Source organism: Dicentrarchus labrax, unplaced genomic scaffold (assembly GCF_905237075.1).
Source record: "Dicentrarchus labrax unplaced genomic scaffold, dlabrax2021, whole genome shotgun sequence".
NCBI classification, from domain to species: domain Eukaryota; kingdom Metazoa; phylum Chordata; class Actinopteri; family Moronidae; genus Dicentrarchus; species Dicentrarchus labrax.
This window is the reverse complement of record NW_026136719.1, coordinates 18,400,910-18,427,055: the sequence shown is the minus strand read 5'-3', so window position 1 is coordinate 18,427,055 and position 26,146 is coordinate 18,400,910. Positions and strand designations below refer to the sequence as shown.

The window sequence follows — 26,146 nt, the reverse complement described above, 5'->3', positions numbered from 1 at the left end:
TGAGTCGAAGACATTAAAAGATATTCTGAAATAACGGAAGCAAAACATCAGTAACAGGTGTAAAGAATAAAATGTCAAAGGATGTTTTATTACATAAAATCATAAATCAGTGGGAGAGGATGGAAAGAAATATTGTTTCTACATTGATGCCTCGTTAGAAACACAAACTAGTAGTACTACTACTAGAATCTTTTTAATGATTAAGTGACTTTAATCTGATTATAGTCACATGTTTTGTACCTCTATTATTATTTATGAATAGATATCTAATATTCTCACTCGGTAAATGAGCCAACACAACTCGTCATCAGAAACAAGACTGAGTTTATGTTTGTGTTGAAACTGCAAACATGTTTTCTCTGTGAATAGTTAAGAAAACTGGGAAACACTTCCTATTTATCATTTATAAGCAGTTTATTTGATAAATGGTTTGTAACAGTTATTCATGTTGTACCTGATATAAGGACGTGTTTCTTAATTTACAATATTAGTCAGCAATTGAAACTTCTTCATTCTGTATCGGTTTATATTCCAGCATCTACTTATTTATTTATGGGTTACTTAAATCTGCTTACAACTGCAGTAGTACGTTATAAACAATTTATTTATTGTTTATATACCTCTCATAAATGCTAAATAAGTGGAATTAAGGTGAAGTGATACTGAGAAATAATCAGAAATCTTTAAAAAAGTGAACACATTTGAAGTTGCAGTCAATGCCTTTACAGTATTTGGGTACAATTCATCAAATCAATGAAAAAAAAAACTGTAATAAAAATGAAAAAGTAAACGCACATAAGAAAACACTGAAAACGGAAACACCTGTATAAGGGAAAGACATGGAGACACTGGATGATTGTTTTTATATTTCTTTATTTTTCAAATATATTTAATTTGGTGAGCTATAGGTCATCAAATTGGGATTTAACAGCTACAGTTCATTCCACCCTTTAAACTGTTGTATATATGTTGCATGCATGTTGTTGTTGTTGTTGTTGTAATGCACTTATAGGTGTTAAAATTAAAGTCTACTATAACAAAACTTGATATATCAGAAATAAATTGTTGATCTATTCATGATTCTTCAGTAGACAACAATACATGTATAACAGTACTTCCATTTAGAGATTAGAACATCAATAAACAATCAAAGTCTACAATACATTACAAACAAAGGCCTCTGTATTTAACTTTAAATAGAAGTGAAAGAAGAGAATGTGCTTATTTTCAGCAATGTTCACATGTAAACATTTAAACACATGTGCATGAAGCATAGGATAATTTTCCTAAAAGAACGATTGAAGCAGTCTGCAGGTAACAGATTGGCAAAGATTCAGACAGTTCAGAAGTAAGACTCATCGATATTAACAAAGTGCTTCACTTTATAAAAGCATAAGTATAAAATTGTGTCGTCAGAGACAAGAAACCAGCCCACAATATCTTTCTTTATCAACGCCCTGTAAACATGGCAGGTAGTGTAAACACATGTTTTACCATTCAGAAAATGTTAAAACTCACTGCTTAAGTACAGTTACTTTCCTACTAAGGTATTACAAGTGATTACTCATTTTTGAAAACAGACAATAATCTGTACACATTTTTGACAACCAGCAAAACAATTTCTAAAGTTGTACTCTTAAAAATAGAGCACTGTGCTGCAATTAGACACCCATGATGAGTAGAAGAAAACAAAATGATATCACTCATTGACAAAAAGGCAACAAAACATAATATTTAACACACTGTATGCAAATTGTATGATAAAGTCAGTCTGTTGGATAACGTTTTCTATAAGCTACTGGCCAGGAGATATATTGTTTATACACATTGATCTATTCCTCTGATACACAAAGAGTCAGTGTTGAACTTGAGTATGAGTGGCTACCGATTATAAATTAAAAAAAGGTAATATGTAGAGGTGCACCAATTATTTGTCAATTTGAGTCGCTTTTAACAGCTCGAATCAATGCTTCATCGTTTTGTAGAAGGCATTATTAAATTATAGTTGTATGTACAGGATATTCATATAACAAAATCAAGTGATACTCAATCATCTTATGTCAATATGTACAATTATGCATAGTATTTCAGCACAATCTAATAATGCATGTAGTCTCTGGATCTGTGGACTACACAGATACAAACCACAGTATAATTAGTTCAGCCTGTTACTGGTCCTGGTATTGGTACATCACTACTGTACTGATTAAATGACAAACTTACTTTAAGTGTGGTTGCTCGAATATAAACTGCAGATTTGACTGCTACCTGCTGCCTTTGAGGTGCATATATTTGGGATTTGCATCAGTGTTTCTAGTATGATGGAATGAAAAATGTATTATTATGTATAGAATTTAAATGATAGGAAAAATAGAGAGTAAATATCTTCACATATGTTTTGTTTAGGTTGAATTGCCAAATTATCATTCAGCCCAAATTAACCTAATTTCTTTAAAAATTAGATGTTTTTTGTTACACAGTATATAGCTTTGCATTCTTGCTTTGTAAACTTTAGAACACACGGAGTGATTAAATACCTCTGTCACTCCAGATTTAATGTCCTCCGCGTGTGCCTCCAAAGAGGACCATGTGAAGGTTGTGTGACCGTCCTTCATCTGTCACACAGCTGGCAGGTTAAGACCAGAGTCTGATGCACAGCTTGTTTCTTACGTCAACTTCACCACATCGTGCTGCTTTACTCTGATCGGTAAGTAATCAGTTCAGCTCTTCTACCTTCAGAAGCACTAATCCACACCGTCGAAGCCTTGTGCGTTCTCGATGGCGATGTGAAGTTTCTCCCTCAACTCCTCAAAAGACTCATAAGGAGGCAGGTCCAGTCGATTGAAGCTTTAGCAGGTGAAATTAAAGACAGTAAGAGAATATAAGTAAAAGAAAAATCACATCAAAGCCTTTAGTATTGCACCTCCATTAAGTTTAGGGACTTTCCAAAGATAGATCAACAAAATAATGGTCAAATCATGTGCAGCCGGAATCCTAAACTTCCCATTATGCAACTCAACTGCAACTTTTGCATTCTTTGTGACTAGAAAAAATCTGACCATGAGTATGACTGCTCAATGCTCAATTACATATTACTTTGTACTAGTCCTTTTTTGTTACTAGCCATTCATTCATCCATTATCATTGCAACACAAAACCTCAGTGTAAGCCAAGATCAAGAAAGCAGAGCTCAATGTTCAGTGTCATGTGTCAATCAGGGCTGATGTACAACACTACATTAATGACGCCACATTATATTTCTTTGACGAACTCCTTTTGAAAACCCAAAATATATCGTTTTTTATCCTGTATGCTCCTATTATCATTAACACTTGTGCACATAAGATAAGAAAATGGAATCTTTACCTGATCGACATTACATTAAAATGATAATATTCGTTCCACAGAGCCGTAATAAAAGCTGAACTGAACTACAAACGTCACTGCAATGTTTAGACATGTAAGCATTTGTTTAGCTTGAGCCTTTTTTTAAATATCTGCACATATTTCCAATAAACTAAGAAATGGTCTTGGGTACATTGCTAACCATAACTGTGTTACATATTAACGAAAAAATTCCCAGTGAAGTGCTCACCATGTGTGGGCTCGGGGGAGTTTTTCACGTGTTCCCCACTGCTCGATGGTGAACAGCTGTGGTCCGTTAGACCCTGGAAAATAAAATCATCAAACATCAGATAAACATATACAACATAATTATAACTGGAATTAGAAAGGAAAAGAAGGTTAAGCCACCTGTGTACTGCGGATAAGTGAATACAGTGTAGAAGGAAAAGATGTGATGCACATTTGTATGCAAGATGAAAATAATTATTTGTAGAAGTGGATAGAGTAGATAATTTAGGCTAAAACATTAAGGAAGACTCCACTTTTTAACAACAACGCTGTAGGTTATCTCACCATAGAGTTCAGCAAAGCCATTCATTGGGACCCTTGATGTTCCCGTCACAAACTGCAAGAGCCGGATTCGCTTTTCTGCATCCATCAACAGCACCGTCTATAACAACACAAACAGATACACAAATAAATAACTAATACAACGCTCTTCTTAAAAGGAGGAAAAACGTGTTGGCTTGAGGCATGGAAAGTTGTCTTACTTTCCAAAACCACTGGATAACGACGTGGTTGGAGCAGTAGCTGTTCTTGTACTTGGTGTTCTCTCTCCAGTCGTTCACATCCACATCTCCAAGACCACACATGAGCAGCTGGAGCACAAGAAGGCAGGTAGACAGAAAGTTATTAATCTTTTCTGGAATTAATCTGGTTAATTTTAGCTCATGGGACGGACAGAAAACTCACCTCGAGCTCATTCTCATCAAAGATCTTAATCAGATCTTGTGGTATCAACTCAAAGAATCCCTAAAACACAAAAACATGACAGACTTTTAGTCTTACTTTATACTTTTAATGGTGTCTACTGAAAATGCATCAAATAAATTGTTACCTCTTTGAAGGCACTCATCTGCTTCTGTATCCTGTTCACAAACCTCCACTGCATCACCAGACTGTCAAACACAACACAGCAGATCAACATCAAACCATCATTTCAACACTTCAAAGATGATGAAAAGTGTCTTTTCTTTAAGCGAGGAGCTCTGTTGCTTACTGGATGTATTCCTTCTTGTTGTCATTAGTGATGACAATTTCTGCCCCGCCCGGCTTGAGTTCATGCTGGTGAGTCTGAACAGGAAGATTGGGATAGTTTCATATGAATTACACAGAAAACTCGCACTGGTCGCAATTCAAAAGTTGTTAAGGCAAAGATGGCACGTTGAACAAACCTGCCCAAACAGCTCTTCGTCAATGGTGAACCTCAAATCCAGGTCTGTTGGGTCGTTCTCCAAAATCCACATCAAGGAGTTGAAATATTCACTGTCCTGAAAAGACAACACACTAATTTAACAAACTGAATGTCTTTCAGATTAGCTGTGATTGTGAAGCTCCTGAATTCATTTAATTATCTGCAGTGGAAAAATGTGACACTCACAACTGACTCCATGTCCTGGAGAGTGATCGGTTTCTGCAGCATCATCTTGTAGAAAGGCCGAATGAAGAAAGCTTTGAACAACACAAACAAAAATGTCAGGATCTATTAAAATCACACCATTTGCTCTAATTCCGTTGACTTTCCCACTGTTGTTGTTGATACCCTCTGTAAAATTTCCTGTGGCACACAATCAGGTAGCACTCACCATCGAGTAGTTTGCCGTGATACACGGCCATGCCTGCCACGCGACCGATGAACTTGAAGTAGGGCAGGTGGTCCTCATTACATAAACCTGAGTTAGGGTTAATCTGCAGTGTGTAGTTGTCGCTGGAAGACAAAACATGAAGAGGAACTTGAAATTACTTTTTTCTGCACAAAGATAATAGACCTTTTCAGAGTCTTTCCAGTGAGCTAACATAGACAACAGCAGCACCCTGACTCTGTTATCTACTATTTCATGTCAAAATGGCTGCTGTGAAAGCTCTTTTAGGTATATTTTTAATAAATTATTTGATTGTAAAGGAAAACTGTCACACTTTGTAGATTTTTACCTTTTGAAGAGGATGAACTATTTGAATCTTATGTGGCCCGACACAGAGTCTGTGACTGCACAAAATGAGGACTGATACATCATCTGCATGTCTATGATTATTTATGAATATTTCTCTAGACTTTTCCAGACCTGTATGAGAGTCCTGGAAGCAGAACATCTGTCCCGAATGTCTTTTCATTTACTGTTTCTCAATATACGTCAGAACACCAGTACATGTTCCTCTACGTGTGACTGGACTGTGCAATACAAGACTGGTTTTGATGTCCGCTCTCATCTAAACACACCAGATCGTTTGGAGAAGGTATAGAAAGAGACTCACGTGGCAGAATACTCAAACAGTCCGTAGTACGGGTTGAACATCTCCTTAGACATGAGGAAGAACCACTCCCTGGCCAAGCCACCATAGTCCAGAGCTTTTTCTCCCTCAAACTCCACCCACAGTCGCGCCTTCAGCAGGTCTGCCCTCTTCACTGCGAGGATGCGTCGGTATGAGTCCTCCAGCACCGCATTTCGTCTCACCTTCATCTCAAAACGGTTTGGGATGTCAGCCTGCATAGAGATGTATGTATGAGAGTTTATCAAGAAGAAAGTTTACGATCATCTAAAGGTTAAACAAATACAGCATGTGTGAAAGTGAGATTGTGAAACTGATATGAGAAGTAAAGGGAACACCAGTCCTCATTAGAATAGTTTTTTCAAGTATGTGCAATCTCAGTTCCAGTTTGAGCATACTCACCGGTTTCTTCAGCTTCTTCCGGAAGTAGTCATACTTCTGTTTATAATCTCTGGAATAAGGCACTGCCTATAATCAACACAGGACAGTGTTCAGTGGCAACAAATCAATCTTAGCCTTATGACCTACACATTTTTTTTGTTTGCTAATATCATGTTACTGAAGAATAATCTGTCAAATACAGTTCATACTCACTGGTCCAGTTATAGCTGAGTTCTGTAATCTGGGATCATCCCATTGTGTGGTCCTGGTGTCTATGAAATATAATAAATCAGAGGTCATTCATTAATATAGAAACATATTCATAATTTAGTCCAAGCTGTATTTTTAATAAAAATGTCATACGCACTGTGATCTATGTAGAATATCCTCCCATCAGTGTGGACCCTCTCCTCCCAACCAGGCTAGGAAGGAAGAAAATATTCTTTAACCTTGAACTAGTAAATACAAAAAGCAGCCCTATCTGCTCTGATTATACATTACAACAGACAAATGAAGGCACCATATATGATTTTTGCCTGAAATCTAAAGGCTACAGTTGATAAATGTCTTGCTACTGTTACTGTTTTGTAATTGTTAAACTTACCGGCAGAGGGCCGAGATCAGATGGGTCGAGAGAGGCTCTCCTCCTCTTCTGCACAGGAATCTTTAGCCTGGGATCTTCCTGTTCAGAGGAAAACAAACAGGGTGTGTTCCTGTCAGGCAGGAAATGCTTACAAAAGAAAATAGTGTTGGAGATACTACTGAATGGTAAGGAATCTGTTTTTATGCATATCTTTTTAACCATGACACACATTAGAAAAAGTTAACTAGGCAAATGAGAGACTTTGTTGTTGTGGATATAAAATATTGTCTTTCTAGCAGACAACCTCTAGTGGCCATTAAAGGAAATTAACCCTCAACTGGAGGTAAAAGCTCATTTAATGTTTGCTCACCCAGGTAGTAGTCTTTGTGTTGTGGTCAATGAAAAAAGGTCTTCCATTGGGAGCACTGCGAACCTCCCAACCAGTTGGCAGGAAGCCAGATTCATATGTGGCCTCAGGGCTTGGGGTGTGCTGAGGAGACTCCTCAGGGGGGACATGCGGTTGGGATGGAGGGGAGCTCTGGGGTAAACCTGCACCACTTTGTGTTGCTGGTGCTACTGGTGCCTCTGAGGTTTTCTGTCCAACAAAAAATATAATATTGAGAGGTGTTAGTGTTAAACAAATTACTACATTTGACTTGGTTTTAGATCCATACAGAACACGTGTTAATTTTTTTACTTGAATGAGGGGTCGTGTCCATGAAGTTGTTCGGCTGTTGTGGTTGACATAGTAGCGTCTTCCTTTACTGTCTCGCTTCTCCTCCCAGCCTGCAGGCAGCCCAGCTGCGGTTGGAAGCAGCTATTGAATGACATAACAATTGAATTCAGTGCTCAATACTGAAAACTTCAACCTCCTTTCAAATAACACATCACTAAAACTATTTCCTAACATCCACAGCACAGGAACTGACAGAAGTTGTGGTCTATACCTGTGAATCTCAAACACTGACATCTGTTGCTATACAGAAACACTGTGATGCAAGACAGGTTTGGTAAAATGCAGGAGAGACTGATTTCAACAGTGACTGTAATACTTACCACAGGATTAACGGGATGTTCCTCTCCTGCTGAAGTCCGGGCACTTCCTCTGAGACTGGAATGGCTTGAATTACTATGATGATCCTGCATCAGAGAGGAAGACAATAATCACTTGGCCATTAATGTGAATATATTTTCCAACTCTCTCTCTCTCTCTCTCTCTCTCTCTCCCCCTCTCTCTTGCTGAAAGCCCGTGGTTCATATTAATCTCATTATGTGTCTCTCTTTCTCTGACTTTCGGTAACCAGAACCTTATGCAGCACAGAAAATGACTCACTGTCTGGGAGGTGTGCAGCTCGCCAGCTGTGGCCCCTGAAATGTGAATGTTTCTCAACTCGTCGCAGAACGAGTGGAACTCGGGCACGGGCGTGCGGGGTGGAGGCGATGCGAGCTGGTTGTTGTTGTTGTGGTAAGATGTCGACTCGTCCTCTGTAATGATCTCCCAGCTCTAAAAAGATGAGATGGAACAGACTCATCAAGAACACACCATTATCCAAGGTTAGACCCGACAACAACTGCTCTTCCAAATTGCTCAGTTTAAATATACAGTGTAAGCCACTGAGAGTTTAGTTTGTTTAGAGTAAATGAAAGTGTTTATGCCAAAGCCCTCAGAGGACAGATCCAGAGCTACGCTGCTGCAACCACCACTGCCACATCTGGCTGCAACATGGGATCTACACAGCTATAAGGAAAAACATCCCCCATCCTTTTACGTGCATCCCTCACAAATTCCCCTAAACAGCATTTTTAAAAACTGTGTTGTGGATGGGCTCTTAAACCTGTATTACTTTTTGGCCACTTGGGGCAGTGAGAACAAGCTGTGAACACAACACTAACAAATCATCAAGTGTATATGTTGAACAAACAGGTGCATACAGAGCAACATCACATTTTACTTAGTTGTGTTTCTGCCCACCTGATGAAGTCCAATCTTCACTCTCTTTTAACTCTGTTTTTGGTCTCTACCAACTCCTGAGGGAAATATGTGGCTCTTTGGCAGTTAAATGCTCCAGTATGTTTACCAGCTAGTTGGTAACTGTGTTTGTCTGTTGTGTGGCACTATGCAGATAATGAGTGAACAGTGGGATTCAAGACCTTCTTCACCGACGACAGCTGACCGCAGCCAAAACCAACACAGTGCGAGCTGTGAGACTTAACCAAAACACTTAAATTGTGGGCTGAAAAATAAGCTGAAAGGTACTAAAAACTCTGTAGAGTCAAGAGCTTGTTGTAATTTGCAAACACTTAACTCTGCATTCTTAGATTTAAACATGTTTTGTTTCTCTGAAAGTAAATACACTTTTAGTATTTTAAAACTCATAATCTATTCTCCTAAACAGAAAGAAAAAATTCAGGTAGGTCTAGTCAGTACACAGTAACACAAGCAGGACACAGTAAAGGGCATATGCAAATTTGTTCAAAAAAGTTCAAATTACCTCAGGAGACTCTTGTGTGGCATTGTTCTCATCTGGGTCTGAGATCTGTCTGCGTGTATTAAGAGCATGCTCCACCTCTGTATTATTGTTCTGTCTTCTTTGTATTTCCACATCACTGTCCCTGTTGAGGCACACACACACACACACACACACACACACACACACACACACACACACACACACACACACACACACACACACACACACACGCTATCAGTACTGAACCAACAAGAAAAGCAATGTAACTTTGCTGGGGAGGGGGCAGCACTCTTACTGCATTGTGGGTCGTTGCCACTGTGTGGTTCTGCTCTCATGATTGACAAAGTAGGTTCTTCCCAGGTTGTCCTGCCGCTCCTCCCAGCCAGGGGGCAGAGCAGGCAGCAGCTGGCTTTGTCTGGGACCTGACATGTCCTGAGCCTCCAGAAACTCCCAACCAGGCTGCACAACATAAAGAAAATGTTTTAAAAAAGGCAGCAAATACAGGATGGAGACGACATCCTAATGCCAAAGGTTTAGCTGCACCAAAGAAGACTTGCCAACCAAAAGAAAACTCACTGGCTAGGATTACGACTAGAGCACTGAGTTGGCTTAAAATAATTCTGACGAAATCATCAGCATGTTTTACAGAAGCCATGGGCACACAGTGGGACAAATATAAACTGGACTCATGGACTTTGTGTTTTAAAAAGACGTACGTTGAGGAGACAATCCATGCTCTAACAGAACTTATAGCACTGTATAAACTGTCTGCAGTGATGCCAAGGTTGGCATCCAATGAAATAAATGCTCTTCTAAGTGGTTCTTAGGATTTGAGTAAAACATGTTACATACTGTTATAGTGTGCATTTTTGCAGCTTTGTAAATTGATTGGAGGTTAGTGGAGATATTCAATGTCCAGTCACGATAATTTCCATGTGCGATCATACACATTTACTCTACCTGCTGTAACTGATTCTATGGAGACAAAAACAGTACAGCTTAAAGAAAACAACAACAAAGAAAACACTGCAGATTATTTTGCAGGTGGCTCATAGGAATGTAGGGTGACTGGGAATTGTGGCCGATAAATTATTTTGACTAATGCTCTAACCAGCACTGACTGACCTCATCAGACTGACTGAGTGTATCTATTATGAACGAGCAGGAAGGATGACTGCGTGGGCAAACTAAACAGAGGATCTGTGATATTTTTGAAGGTCATGAGAGATATCTTGTTGCTGCCGAAGCATTGGCCAAACTTACGTCCTGGTCCCCCGTCTGTTCTGCTGTTTCCTCCTCCGAACCTGGGTTTTTTGGCAGGTAGGTCATTTTGAGACGCAGGTGACCTTTGACTCTGGACTTGTGGCTGTGTGACAAACAGATTCAATATTTTGAACGAGGAAGAAATAAATATAGTCTGGAATGTTTAAAAAGTAAAGCATGAACTGAACTGTGGCCTATCGTTTCTCCTGCAAATAAACATATATAAAAATGGAATGTAAAACAGGGAAGACAAAAGAGTAAATAACCATGAGATCATGCCAACCTTCGTGGGTGAAGCAGAAAATCCTTGAATGTGTATGGCCTTTCTGTATTAGGATTTTCTGTCTGAGAAAAAACAAAACAATAAAAAGGAAAATCTTTAATTCTCCGAACACTCTCACAGCGGCATGAATAAATCTACTGCCCGGCACTGTATCATAACACAGTATATCTAAAGATAAGATTTAATGAAATGAGGGTGACAGTGTGCCATGAGGGCTAATTTGTGGGTGTTGTATTTATAATGAAACAAAGCAGGAACGTAACATAAACATGACGGGCTGTGTTTCCAAAACTATGGACAACGATGTGGAACAGACACTAGAATAAGGGTGTGCGTGTTTATATTTACAAGGTGACATGGGTGAGATTGAGGTCTAGAGCTCATACGGTAAAAAGCTAAATTAAAAAACAAAAATGCATTCAAATTAATTTAACTTAAACAAACATCAATATACAAAAGAAGAAGGATTTCCTGCAACCGAGGACTCACCGGTATCTGATTTAAGGGGACATCCACCTGTCCCAGAAAGTCATCACGTGTCTGACAGGGAGAGAGAGGGAGTCACACACAGATGTCAGGATAATGACAACATTATCTCCTCTCACACACACACACACACACACACACACACACACACACACACACACACACACACACACACACACACACACACACACACACACACACACACACACACACACACACACACACACACACACGGCTGGCCTCAACAAGTTCTGTTACTCAGACGTCTTTACAGTAATGAGAACCACTGTTCATATCCCCATAGGAACATGCAGTGAGTATATTTAGTGGTAGTTTATCTCCGATCATGTCAAGACGAGGCCTTCATCAATAGATCTTTCAAGGATTAAACAGCTCTTATCCTCAAACATTGCACTATTTTCCTCCCTGAATCAATGACAGTCACTTGACTTGATTCACTTCCGTATAGATTTAGTATGTAGCCTAGATAGGAGTGTGTTTATCAGCTCACAATGAATAGCTGCACTGTGTTATTGCTAGAGAGACTGGGACCATAATAATGCAGCATTTGTCAGATAAACTTTTAGTCTCTTCTTTGAACACTTCACACATTCACTGCATCGCAGCCATTACAGTCTCACAGGCAGAATGCTGAAGGGAAACGCACCGTCGGAGTCAGCTTTGTGACAAAATTAACACCCGCGGCAGGTCAAACTGTCCAACAGCAGTATAGAGTGTTTACGTGAACAAATATAGACGGAGGCCTCCTTCGTCCTGCCCTTGCTCTTCTAATAGTGCAGCCAAGGAAAGCAGTTAAGTCCAGGTTAAAAGAAAAGCTACATGTACACCAGCAATAACCAGTGGCAACGTTACATTCTTAAAACCCATGTACATTTTAACTTGTAACTTTTAAGTACATAATAGCCATTAATTATTGGATATTTGATTGATGAATGCCTAAAAAGTCAACAAAGACTGCTTTGAATTTTGTTGGTCTAAGAAGTAAATCTTACTCAATGGCAGCTAGTCACTTTGAAAAAGGCACTTTACAAAGTAGGGCTGCAAGAAACAATTATTTTCATTAATAGATGAATCTATTATGATCTATACAATGTCAGAAAATACTGAAAAACTACTAAACTACGATGAACTATCAAATAAGGAAAAGAAAGGCAGCAAATCCTCTAAACTGAACCTAAATACTTTTTGGGCATTTTTGTTTGAAAAATAACTGCTTAAAATAGTAAGAGATGTTTCCTTTTAGCTTAGGTACACTCAAGTAAGTCAAGTCATTTATTCTCATTACAATTCTGCAAGCTGTAGTTGCTTTCCATTTCTAGTGAGCAACTGCTTTTATGGAGGCGTTGCGTTGGAGAAAGCACTCTGCAGAGCTTCCTCGATGTTTAAAAAGGTACCAGCACTGTCATTAATATTCATTATATGTATTTACACAGCACAGTCCACAGGATATTAAGAAAATTTGCGTGATTAGATTAGTGTATTTCTTGGTATTGTTTACAACAGCCAGTGTACTGGAGATTTACTAGAAAGTATGATTGTATACAGTATACACAGTAATGTGGTTTCATATAGAACATCATCATGCACAATTTTCCTCCCTCTTGTATTTATGTTTATAACAGTTAATGAGAGTAGAGAGGGCAATTTAAAATGTAAAGACATGAAAAAGCCTTGTGTCTACTGACTTGACACAAAGTTAAAGGACCTTTCTAAACATCACTGTCCTGTCCCACAATGTGTCTGTCAGGTCAAGTAAAAAGTAAAGTCAGTATCTCTGAGAACAAACCTAGAAGGATAAAATTATCAATTTAGTGTCACATTCACCTCAGTTCTCAGCACTGATCAGATCTACCTTCCTCTAAACTCCACTTCCATTAAAACTACCACTACTTCTGTAGCTCAATATTTATCAATATACTCTTCCTTTCATAACTTTTAACAGTCTGCTCAGGTGTTGAGAAACTGAGCTATACAAACAGAGAATTGATCCATCTGCCAAATTAAAACTCAGCTCAGTATTTCATAAACAGTAATACATAAATAATTACTGGCTAAAAGTGATGGCCTGACGGTTTGAAAATTCAAGTAGGTAATTTATATTTCAGTAACAATCAGAATGTATATCCTATATATACATCCTGGATGTAGGGTGAGGTGAAGCCAAGATTAACAAAGAGGAAAAGTATGCTTCGGACACGTGACGAGAATGTCAAAGATAATAAGTCAACCATAGATAAATGTGCGTTCAGAGCATCCCCGAAGGTTCATGTGACTCCAACACAACTCAGTTTAGCATGTGGCATTAAGCAGTGCCGACACTGTATGATGTTGTGGCAAACAGCAAAAGACATATGTTTTGGTATCTGTGGAGCAAGCTCAGGGATATCCATCTCAGCTCGGCAACGACAAACTACTTTTAACAGGTGGACAGCAGCTTGTGAAACCTAAACTTCTGAAGAGCCACCCGGCTAATGTTTTTGGAGCAGGCAGACAAAGTGTCTGATGATGATCCTGATCAGGAACTTAGGTACACATCTGTGAAAACAATTCATTCAGGGAGCAAATACAGGCAGCAAGGGCTGCAGAGTTTAATTATGACAAAGTTAAGTCGAAGCTGTAAAAAGATTTGGGACAGCCTTGTTTTCTACAACTGAAATCCTTTACTGTCACTGCGGGAGGCAATAATATCGGCTCTTTTTATAATGAGTGACTGATTTCTCTAAACCACATGTTATCACTTCTGAAGGAATCCAACTTGAACCAGGAAATGTAATCCTCCACCACAAATACAAACACTGTGACAACTGCACAAAACTAGTCAATACTATCAAATCGAGTCTATAATGGCATGTAGGTCACATTCAACTGTTTTTTGGTCACCGGTAAATTTAATTAAATGTGGGCCATTTAAACTACATCTTGGTGCTTTATCACGTGTGCTCATTTGTCTATAAAATTAATTATGTCATGACTTGCGGTTGTTCAAAGTAACAGAGAGATCTCTGATTAATGCTTTTCACCTTCCTTGTGTAATGTGGGAACACCTGGCTGTTCATTAACTCGTGATGAGGCATACTGGGTTATGAGGGCACTGCAGATATGACCGGCGGACTTGAAACTTTCATAATAATTTCCATTATGACATTTTTTCATGTGACTTTTCCCCAGGGATAACATATCTTGCATCTTGCAAAATTATTCCATTGCATTATAGCTGTTGATTTCCCACCCTTTTTGTTGTAGATAACAATTTTTGTTGGGACTGTTTCCAGGAATGTGGTGATCCTTTTTACCGCTGATGTACAAAGGAAGGTCAAGGCTCATTTTGCTATATTCAGGCAGTAAAATCAGTGATAATTTAAAAAATACTTTAATTTCTGCGGTAAGAGAAACTCTTAAGTCCATTATATGTATGTTTTGTTATTCTTACATGTGTTTCTCTGTTATTTGAATTATGATGTACTTTTTGATAGCGAATGACATTGTTATTGCTCCGTTGTGGGTGGACACGGTCAGAATGTAAACAAAGGCGTGTAGTATTTGATGCAGACTTCTAAGAAGGAGATGTTTGATGTGACACTGGACTAAAGATACACAAAGAAATATGAACATCAAAGCTTAAGAGAAATAATTATACTTGATAATCGTATTTCAGTGGCATTTTAAATGAGAAAACTAAATCTAGATTTACAAAAAAAGCAAATATAGATATTTAAAAGTAAATGGACCTGCTAATTACTGGAGGAGACCTTCTTACTTGACAACCTGCTAAATGCAGGGGGGTAGGTTGACACCTGATACTTCACAAACACTGCCTGGCAGGGGGACCCACAGGGAAGGGACACACCACCCTTTTACTGGGAAAGGCTCACGCTCCCATCCTGCCCACATTACATTACCCCCACCCCATAGACACACACACCATGTCCACAGATGGCTGGCATGACTGTGCGCTGCTCTAGTATCATGCTGTTAAATTTGAATCCACGGGACTGGGCAGTGCTACAGACCACCAGACTATCTGGAGTCAGGGGGAATATTTCAGAGGCACTTTATTTATATCAGCAAGGGGCACTGCTTTTCCCACCACTATAATTAGCCTGGGTAAATACTTAGGTTGATTAGTCATAGCGCTAACAGAATAATAAAAATGGAGAACTATTCTAAAGTTGAGCATGTCTTCACACACACCAACAAACGAAAGAGACTCACAAGATGAAAGACGGGCAACGTTTCCTTCTCGTTCGCGCTTTTCTTGGAAACCAATATGAAAATGGATTTACTGTAATGTAACCGAATACCTCTGGATGTTTGTCCACATTGGGCTTGTTAATTGCATGACTTAGCTGTAGCAATCGTCTCAGTTACTAAATTTTGCTTTAGCTTGTGGTGAGCCTAATGGCTGACGCTGAGTAAACAGAGTTTTAAGGATCTTAATGGCAGTAACAGTGAAGAAGAGCAGCATTTTGAGAAATAACTTGTACTGCACAAGTGTCACGCGGTGTCACCCGAGCAGTCAAACCAAAGCAGTATGGAATCTACTAGAACCAGTTAAACAACATTATAGCCGACTGTACGGTGCTTGTTTGCGGGGCCTTTATGTGTCAGCTATCTTGATAGAACACAATGCTTATTGAAAGCCGTTTACTTCTCAATCGTTGTTCCTAATGGTCAGGGAGCATTAGTTTATTCCAATTAAGAAACTTAACACTCACCTTAGTGTTTTGACCTGGGCTCTTTGGTGTATTATTCCCTTGGTGGCTCGTGTTTACATCAGTAACAGAGCCAGGCAACTTAGCTGGGCAGCAAGGAGACAAATGAATGTGCACATGAGGAGAGCAAGGGCTACTGAGTTTTGGATTTGAAACGTGACATGAAATTCCAGTGTTAGCGTAAGGCACTTCCAGAGAAAAGCTCCTTTGTATAGCGCGATGACAATGGTTTTCCTCTGGCTTTTCCAGACCTTTTCCTGAGGAACAAACCATTTGGTTTTTCTCTGATGGTTTAGTTGAGGAGAACAAACAAGCAGAGGTACTACGATACAGTTTTTTGCGAGGGTCGTGTTCACCCTCAGGGTGTGCGGCTGGGTTCGGAGCCTCAGGATATCCTACATTGACTGTAGTCGTGGTTGTAGCTCCCTTCCCGGGTATCATTGGTCTCTGGTGGGCAAAGTGCAGCAGCACACTGCTAGAGTGACGATTTGATCTGTCTAGAGTTGATGACAGTTCCAATATTTTACTCCTATCCTCCATTTTGCTTTTTGGTTCATCCTGTAAAGGAATATTAAATTGCACCATGTGTTTGGTGTCCCTGAACTCGGCTGAACAGCTTCCTTTCGGGACACGACGACCACTTAGTGCCGTGGTGGTGGACCCTTTGCAAGTCACTTCCTCGTCATCTTGTGAGAATTCACTGGCAAATGTCTGAGGAGACGGCTGATGAGACCCCCTCGCAGGCGGGAGAGCAGGAAGAGCCACTGGACTGACTGGGGAAGCAGGTGGGGTGCTGCAGGGGCTTTTTGGAAATATAACCAAGGAGGAGCACCGTCTCAGCGGAACCTTGGACTTGCGGGAGAGTAGACTCCTCTCCTGGGTGGCCCTCTGCTTTTCTGGAGCCTCTGGCTCAAAGATGCTGTTGCTGCTACAATACCCGGCATCGCTGGCCATGCTGCTGCTGCATGAGCCTCCGTCAGAGCCACTACCTGCTCCTCCTTCACTGCCCCCCGGGTCTCCATCCTCTATACTGCCATCCAGCTCTCCACTGAGCTTTCCACAGGGCTGCAACAAGATCTGCAGAATGCTCTTCTTATTACATCCTCCGGTGTTAACCCTTGGTATGAATACTGAAGAGTAGCGTTGAAAATTAGCATAGTCTGGTGACAGAGGAGTCACCTTCAAGTGGACAGAACTGTGCGCCAGAATCTCTGCGGGGCTATAAGCTGGCACACCGACTCCACTCTCCTCACCATGGCTGCTGAGGCTTTCTGACAGAGGGTCCGTGTTGCTTCTCCTTGACGCAAAATGCAAGCGCAGCCGACGTGCCATTCGTTTAACCCTCTAATCCCTGCAGCGCCGGTAAGAGCTGCATGATCAAACTTGCTGGCAGGAAAAAAGGAAAGCAAAGCAACTGCTCCGAGCTCTGCTCTGTGATCACAATCATTAGCGGCTGTACATTGCCAAAATAGCTCTGGTGACAACCTACATTCCTCTCCAGGCTGATCTCAGCTTTTAGTCAGAGGAGGTCAGTGGTTCTGTTTGGAGACATGACCCAAACATACGACCTTTGAAACTAGAGCAATCCCAGAGGTTTGCCCCTTTAGGGAGCTTAAACCCTATAAGGAAAACAAAATTCCACTGAACTTAAAAGACAGAGCTTCCACTGCTGCTTTATAACGTTAGCGTAACTTAGCTGCTAGTTAACTGTACCTCCTGAATTACAGCCAGATTAATATCTAACACTTAACACCTTGTGTCTTTTCCAGTCGCCTCACTCCTGTTTAAAACAACAACATGGAAGCCCTCTACGTTGCATCTTAGACCGAAGCTCTGGTAAACTGTTACATCTGCTTGGGGCCACTCACTCAAGACTCTACTTCCTGCTGCAGCTATGCTTCTAATGTTTCTGCTGCTCCGTGCCCCCACAAATATTTTTACCCACTGCTATTGAATTACAGGAAATCAAAGGGAACAACTTTGAACATAATTCTGTATAAACCTGAGGACTGGGTTGCAAAATCAGATAGCACACGATAAAACCACCGTAGCCTGTGAAAATAATGACCTGCAGAAATCACCAACTTATTTCATGCAAAAGTACAACTAACACCAAAAAGCTATTTCAGAAAATATTCTTTTGCCTGCAAAGAAAGAGGAAATGTGTTAAACAGAGATAGAGAGATAAAGTAAACTGTGACATATTATCTGCCAGCCGACAGAAAACACAAGAAGATAAGAAAGAACTGGGATTGCTTCGTCGGTGACATGATACCTGTTATATGACACCTCATGTAACACTCAGTGCTGGTCTGATTTCCTCTGCATGGCTGTTGACAGTCCTATTTATTAATGGAAGCCTATTGTAAGCTAGGCTGGCCTATTTCAGGGCATTACTCTGCATCCAAATCAGTTTCAGTATAGGGTGTAATAGTACGAGACAAAGCCAGGATAAAGACATGATTCACCAGAGGACACTTCACCGCCTCACAACCTATTTTTTTAACCAACATGACAAGTTACCTCGTGACTGGATATTAATCACTCATCCAGCACAAAAGTAGATTTAATTGATGATAGTGCGTTGGCCATAAGATAAGATTGGTGACGCACACATCACATTTATGCCAAGTCATACAGTATGGTGTAATGGGCCAATAATAAAAAAAGCAAAGCCACCATGAATGTGGCACCAAAGTAAACATTGTGCCCAAAAGAAACTCAGACGGACAAGTTGTATTTAATAAACTCTTTAGAGGGCGTGTTTAAGTGTCATTACAAACTGTGTCAGTTAGAGTAGAGGCTGGGCCTGAGAGACAGGGGATTGCTCTGACAATCAGCAGGAGCAGCTGTATGTGTTAATATCACTCTGTGTGTGAGTCTGAAATCACTGCCCATTTATTAAACTACACTTACTGTTCGTCAGTGCTTTTATTTGAGTGTCCGAATTCCCACTGTGTAAATGTCCCCGTTGTAGAATGCCCTCAAATCTTCCACAATGAAAAGAAAAGAACAAAGAAGACTTTCTGCTAACAATCCCACAATACAATGGGTCACATTTTACAGATGAGAAAATGACAGCTGCACAACTCAACAGTTGTCACTGATGACGCAAAATGATGATGACTACTGAGTAAACTATTGAGTGTCCATTGTTTACTGTAGGGAGTAATGAATGAGTAAATGAAGGGAGTGATTTTCGGACACAGCTCCCGAAAATTAGGCTTGCCACTACTAGCTATCTGGAGCAAATGTGTTGCTAATACAACAATTCATAACTGTTGTATGTATTTTACTCTAACTTTTACTGTTGTGTATGTTTACTAGATGATTAATTACTATGCTTCCTATTGGTACTTTGAGAGTCGATCTGTTCAGTTTCCTTGTTACTGTACTAACTCAGTTTTACAATAAAATTGGTGTAATTCTTGTTTATTGAATCATTTTCTGATTCTTCATCATTATGATTTTTTTTTTGTCCATTACTGTTTTCACAGTTTCACAATTGCATAAAAACTTCAAAGGCAATCCATTGTCTCCAACCTGAAGTGTGTTTAGCTCACTGTGTATCTGTTCAGCTACATGCATAGAGAGGGCAGAAGAATAGACTGAACAAAGCCTGAAGACATGTAGATATCTTAAAGTAAGACTTGTCAATCTGATAAATATCATCTGGACTCGTTTGTGAACAGATCTGACCACCTGACACCATGGACCATTTAGTTTTTTACTTTCTTTCTTTCTTTCTTTCTTTCTTTCTTTCTTCCAGAGAACATTGTGTGTGGTTTGGAAAGTAAGTTTCTCTTCTCTTCAGCCTTCAGCAGTCTGTAAAAACTAGGAACTGTTTCTGAGTCTATTTGTGCAGTCGGTTGCACAACAGCGCTTTACCATTTTATCAGTGTTTTCCATGTAATTTCATAATGGCCATTCATTCAAGGAGGAGTAACCATAGCAACTTCTGGCAATATCATGTGCATACCCTCTATTCACAATGTCTCTGGGAGTGAGACAGGGCCTGCTACACAGACACCTGATGTCTCAAAGGAAACATTACAAAGTATCTTATTTAGTTTTTCATGTGTCTGATTCTGAGGTGTCTGGGAGTATGTGAACGTCTCCAGCTGGAGGTAAAACAACTCGGAACCAGGAAGGACGGAGGAGATTAGGGGTCTTGAGATGTCACCTGGAGCACTCCTTCTCTCCCTCCTTCACTAAACAACTTTACTTAGTACTGAAGTCAGCATAAAGGGCACAACCTTTACTTCTAGCACCGCAACGTACGTCAGTCTCCACAACAGCAGTTTCATAGAATAATGTCATTCGTTTTCAAGCGACCTCGTTGTGAAACATATTGACTAAAGCAGACTCATGGCACTAGGTGAAAGGTCCAACTGTTGATCCCAAAAATGATTAGGATGTACCATTGTGGGACCAACAGACCCATTTTTAATTTCCTGCTTTCTCCGCCCATTCCTCTGTGTGTATGAGCAGCAGTGACACACGTGCAGGGAAGCAACTTCACAGTGCGGACACACCCACCAAATTTCTACTGAATCCACCTGAAGCATGACAAGGCAGCCTTGTGTGAGTCACACCCAGGTTTATTTTCTCATGTGACTGCAGTGACTATGACAAGACACGTTCTAAAAACATTCAAACCAAATAACAGTGAGTGACAATGAAGCCAAATCAAACACGCAATCACATCAAACTGCAACAAGTGTTGAACAAGCTCCTTCATAAATAACCAAGAAGAATACAGAACAACAAACATGATTTTATTCTCAAACATTGTTAGTTCTGTGCAGAAAGGTGACCTGCTGTACACAGTGGACATAAGAACAAACGGTCACAAATAGCTGCCTGACACATAGCTGTGCACTGACTTGATTCTTCTGAGAATCTAATGTGCTGCTTCTTGTTATATTTGCTGAGCAGACTCTACCAGTTTGGACAGGTTGATGAATCAGTGCCTCGCCATGTGGAGGACATGACAGGTAGAGATGTGCCCAAATGTTATTATGACTGCAATTCAGTCAGTAAACTGAAAGATATTTATAAGAGATTTACATGCTACTGTAGAAAACAAGGGAACTTGTTTCTAGAAATGTTACACTAGCTACTTAATACGTGTGTTACTTTGCTTAGTAAACTGTGGCTTGCCTAGTTGACAATATTCCCCATGTTATTTATAATTAATTCCCAACATGTTGTTACACACATCCAATGTGCCTGTAGGGGGTTAGGTGACATTTAGGGTAAACCAATGGGGACTGTTCATCTTGTCTAACTGCTACACTGGGTTTATACAGTAGATCACATACAGAGAGCACAGTGTCAGACAGCAATGGTGTTTACACTGTTGTCTGGCTGCTCAGGGGTCCCAGGACCTGCTGTGCATCAGGCCAGCATGAAACTGGGTCAGCAACTCAACTAATAACATGCTGCGACTTGGAATTCCCCAAAGCTTAAACATTACTGTGCACTAATTGTGTAATCAATAAGAGAAATAGTAATCTACTATATTCACTGCAGATGTTGCACAACAACCCAAACCTCAGATCTCTCCAGGCTGCTGCTTCACACAGGAACCCTATGAAACTGTGTCCTAACAGAGACTATTGAGCTCAACTACATATCACTGCACATAATGTCTCCATCGTCAGCTCTGATGTGACACGTGACTCTTTCAATAGCATCTACCCTTGTACAGTAAGTGACGGGCGTTAGTGTGCCCTTAAGGTAGCCAGATTTGCCCCTATTTACAGCTCTAATTAGTTATCCCAGTTTTCCAACAATATCACACATCATGGCAAAATAAGGGCGGCTGTATCTGGCACACAAACCAAAGTCAACTTTGCACTGACTGAATACCCTTATCTACAGAAATACGACACATTCCCTTGTTTGGCATTCATGGTGTTTTATGGTAGATGCACATAAGGTTACAAAAAGATGTTTTCAAATCTATTTTGTTAATTATGCACATTTTAAATGGATTGTTTCAAATTTCTAAACCTGTGTGAAACTATTTCCTGGCTTGAGCATCTTTGGGCAATATGCTGAGTGTGTTTCAACTATCAACAATATCAATTACGAAACGTCCCTTTATAACAGAGCAGCTCTTAAAATTGATCTATCTCCTATAGTTTTTTAATTATCAAAGATTACTGCAGACCAGTCTACAGAGCCAGTAGCCCTCTTATGTAGAGCCTGTCCACTTCAAGAAAAAACATGACCCATATATTATAACAAACTAACTACACTTGCAACAATTAGTTGATAAGAAACTATTTTGGGAATCAATTAATTGTTTCAGTCATTTTTCAAGCAAAAATACAACATTTACTTCTACTAGCTTCTCAAATGTGAGGATTTTGCAGCTTTTCTTTACCTTACGTGATGGTAAATCTGAATTTCTTTGGGTTTTACACTGTTGGTCACAAAACAAGACATTTTATAGACCAATTAATCAATAAAATAATCAGCAGATTGATTGATAATTGCCCTAAAGTGAACCCATCCTTCTGCACTTAGATTACTAGATTTTGTAGAGAAAATAAAAAGAACTAGAGCAGCTTAAAAGAAGAGTTTGCCCAACACAACAAGCTACAACCTACTACATGTTTCAGTATAACCAAAATTATATACAGAAAGGTTGAACAACAAAACTAAAACAACTTACCAGACGGTTCTCATCAAACACCTCCAGCAGCAGACGATGCTTCCTGGGATCAACCTGAAACATAATATAGACTTTAGAACGTAAAACTACAATGAGCCACGTTTAACAAAAACAACAGCATCACTTTAACATTTTATGGTAAAATATGAAGTTTACAGTAAATGTATCTAGTTTCCCATTTAGGAAATATAAAAAATTATCTCCTGACACATACATGTATGCGTAAGTGTAAATATTCACACAAGTCAAGAGATAAATATAAATATACATATACGTATAATATACATATTTTAAAACGTTTAATGTACATTTATTAACGTCACTTACTCTGAAAAAGAATTCTTCGTTCCATTTTGGGTCCAGTGTCTTCATGTAACGGGAGACGAGGGAGAAAAAATAAAAATCCAAATAAAATACGGGTCACACAAATAGAATAAGTGTAACTGCACATGTAGATACTCGGTTACTGACCTTTTTTATTGTTTTAGTCTGAAGACTTGTGATTTCTCCATTGACAGGGTCATAGAGAGACAGTCTTGTATAGGGATCACTGCAAGAAAAAGAGGCACATTTAGACTGAGGTATGTAGACATACAACAGTTACTCTCTGCTCTTTGTGTGCATTAGTGGTTTGTGTGGTTCTCCTGCTACGAGTCTCTACTTTCTTTCAAACGGAAGCAAACCATCCTACATCATTGTCTGATCAGATAAGCCAATGCATTCAGGCATAAGAAACGTTAACATAATGGTTCCAGCTACTCGATGCTCAACAAAAAGTTTAATTGTTCATTTATAATACTTTGAGGCACAGTGACATGCATTAAAACCACATCCATCAATCACTTAACATTATCCATTACCCAGCCTCAATGTCCCTTCAGGCCCACAACAATGTTGTGTCATTAGTAATGTATTAAGCTACTTGTGTTACATTAGAGTGATAATAATACAGCAATTTTGGTTATAACATAAATGATTAAACATACAGTACAAATAAAGACATAAAAATCACCAACCAGCCAACAATATCAGCATTTCATTCACTCTTGATTGTTGCTGTTAGACTAAAAGAATAACAACTAAAAGTAGGACAGACACAAGGTGTGAAAAGGTCATAAACATGGCTTTAAGAGGATTACATCTGTGCTGATTATAGTAAATGGTCTTGGAGGAAGTACCCATGTTGCAAAAATCAGGGTTGTTTGCACAATAACATCCAGAGAATGAATTAATAAACTTTACCAGAACTAAATATTTGAATCTTTCTTGGTAAGATTACAGAGCACATTATCTTTATTTTAGTCTTTATGGGATTTCGGAGACTCAATCAGGGTAATCAAACAAACAGATTAATGGTTCACTGACAGACGTGTGCTGCTTGTTCATGGAAAATATTTTGTAGTCACCTTCCTGTCACTAACAGTTTAGAGGATGTGATTGCAGCTCTGATTGTCCAGCTTTACTGACAGGAAATGACCACTACATCTACACAGGAAGATGATGACCTTTTTAGCATGAGTGAATAATCGTCCCCAATTTTGATGTTTCATTAAATCATTAAGAAAAAAATCATCTGTTTCCAGCTCGTCAAATGTGAGGATCTGTTGCTTTTCTCTTTGATATAATCATCGTAAATTAAATATCCTTTGTTTTTGGACTGTCTGTCGTTCTGGGAAATTAGGACTCACATTTGTTACCAGTTGATGACATATATGAGAATTTGCTGCTGTTCATGCCATGTGTGATAGAAACTGTGAAATCTGTGTTTTAGCAAATCTAATTAATTAATTAAGTAGTCTAGAAAACAATTGGCAGATATATCAATAATGAAACTAATGGTTGCAGCCCTATTCATAAGTTATGCTGTACAAGTAACTGCACTGTACCTGGCTCCAAGTATATCCTTTTTGGCCAGCCCAATTCCAGCAATGACTTTAACTTTCAGGATTCTGGTTTCCTCCTGAAATAACAAACAATAGTGATGAGTTTATGAATATGAAAATGTCATACAGAGAGAGAGAGAGAGAGAGAGAGAGAGAGAGAGAGAGAGAGAGAGAGAGAGCACTTCATTAATCCTGACCGGAAACTACAGAAACAAAATCATAAACCAAACAACATAAGAGTCAAGGAGGTAGATAAGGATATCAAATAAATAAAAGATTAACTAGAAACTGCTCTACAACTAAAAAACTAACTATATACAATAAAAGTGCCTGGTTATATTCTGTACATGGTTAGCAGTAGCCCAGTAGATACTGAATATTGTCCTGTATTGCTTATCTAGATCTCACACACACACGCACGCACGCACGCGCACGCACACACACACACACACACACACACACACACACACACACACACACACACACACGTTGTTCAGACCCCCCAGTACAATCAGGATGATGTAACATCCTTGTCTGCACATTTCCCATAACTCCAGCCTCATGTGTGCTTTTATTGTGAAGTTGTTGAACACTCATGACATTTCGCAATCAATCACACTGACCTGGTGTATGAGACACAGTTATAGGCTGACATTGTTACCTGGACTGATAAAATTAGTTTTTAATCAAGATATTTGACAGTTTCGGGTGTTTTTAGGTGTGTGTGTGTGTGTGTGTGTGTGTGTGTGTGTGTGTGTGTGTGTGTGTGCCAGCAGAGAGGCGTTCACTGTTCAGGAGCCTGTTGTGTTTCCTGGCTGAAAAAGTGAACAGCTATGGCTCTGTAGCAATTGACGTTAACTGAGTGAACTAAATCAATTACATCGATGTTCTATCAGTAAGCAACACATGGTAGCTAAAACACAACTCCTAACATCGTTAAGTTATCCAGCCGGTGAGTTGGTTGAGCTCACTGGTTAATGTATCAGGAAATATCAGCGTCGTTAGCAACAGTTAGCGTTAACTAGTTAGCCAGCTGGCTAACGACGGGATCACATGAGCGGTCCCATTAAAGGCTGCTGTGGGAGCCATAGTTTACCTCATCTGCCTGGAGTCCTCGGATCTGTGGAGAAAGTGCAGCCATAATATCCTCGCCCTTCTCCTTCTTCCTCCCGGAGAGCGACAACAACACGAAGAGGCAGAAGACCGCAGCAGATGTCCGACCAACAGTAGACTCTTGTGTTCAGCTACTACTCTGCCTCTATTGTGTCCTCTGTGTGTTTACGATGGTAGTTGGATAACGTGAACCTGACCTAGTGGTTAGTTGTGACACCGTCGTCACTCACTCACTCTATCCATCCTCCTCCTCCTCCTCTTCTTCCTCACTCCTCCTCCTCGGTTCCCTCCTCACTCCTCCTCCTCTTGTTGTCCTCTGTCACTGCTGCACGGAAGAAAACCACAGAAGAGGAAGAAGACTAGTGAATGTCTC

At 39.7% G+C, this 26,146-nt stretch overlaps 1 protein-coding gene across 3 annotated transcripts; it reads right to left on the bottom strand.

Annotated features, from left to right (window-relative positions):
• Positions 1–856: 856 nt before the first annotated feature.
• Positions 857–26,074, bottom strand: nedd4a (NEDD4 E3 ubiquitin protein ligase a). 3 transcript variants are annotated; one of them, XM_051379065.1, is made up of 30 exons: positions 25,757–26,074; positions 24,664–24,737; positions 23,249–23,327; positions 23,105–23,143; positions 22,778–22,831; positions 22,487–22,525; positions 11,363–11,413; positions 10,874–10,935; positions 10,591–10,693; positions 9,623–9,786; positions 9,349–9,469; positions 8,190–8,360; positions 7,913–7,996; positions 7,554–7,673; positions 7,227–7,451; positions 6,878–6,955; positions 6,641–6,695; positions 6,487–6,545; positions 6,295–6,360; positions 5,878–6,107; positions 5,211–5,332; positions 5,006–5,076; positions 4,800–4,895; positions 4,625–4,698; positions 4,463–4,523; positions 4,318–4,377; positions 4,116–4,223; positions 3,919–4,015; positions 3,596–3,668; positions 857–2,847 (listed from the first exon to the last, which is right to left on the bottom strand). In XM_051379065.1, the coding sequence occupies exons 1-30, from the start codon at positions 25,799–25,801 to the stop codon at positions 2,745–2,747; spliced, it is 2,784 nt and encodes a 927-aa protein (XP_051235025.1). In that variant the 5' UTR covers positions 25,802–26,074; the 3' UTR covers positions 857–2,744. The 3 variants fall into 3 exon arrangements, with proteins under 3 accessions (XP_051235025.1, XP_051235026.1, XP_051235024.1); XM_051379066.1 differs by lacking the exon at positions 22,487–22,525 and having other exon boundaries at positions 25,757–26,073; XM_051379064.1 differs by lacking the exons at positions 22,487–22,525; positions 22,778–22,831; positions 23,105–23,143; ... (1 more) ...; positions 24,664–24,737; positions 25,757–26,074 and adding an exon at positions 16,096–22,465.
• Positions 26,075–26,146: the final 72 nt, after the last annotated feature.

Bases quoted from the DNA above. Each gene is read 5' to 3' on its own strand.
- nedd4a (XM_051379064.1), bottom strand. From the start codon at position 17,424: ATGGCACGTCGGCTGCGCTTGCATTTTGCGTCAAGGAGAAGCAACACG. The intron at 8,361-9,348 runs GTAATTTGAACT...TCATCTTTTTAG, and splicing joins CCACACAAGAGTCTCCTGAG to AGCTGGGAGATCATTACAGA. The intron at 6,546-6,640 runs GTGCGTATGACA...TATATTTCATAG, and splicing joins GATATTCTACATAGATCACA to ACACCAGGACCACACAATGG.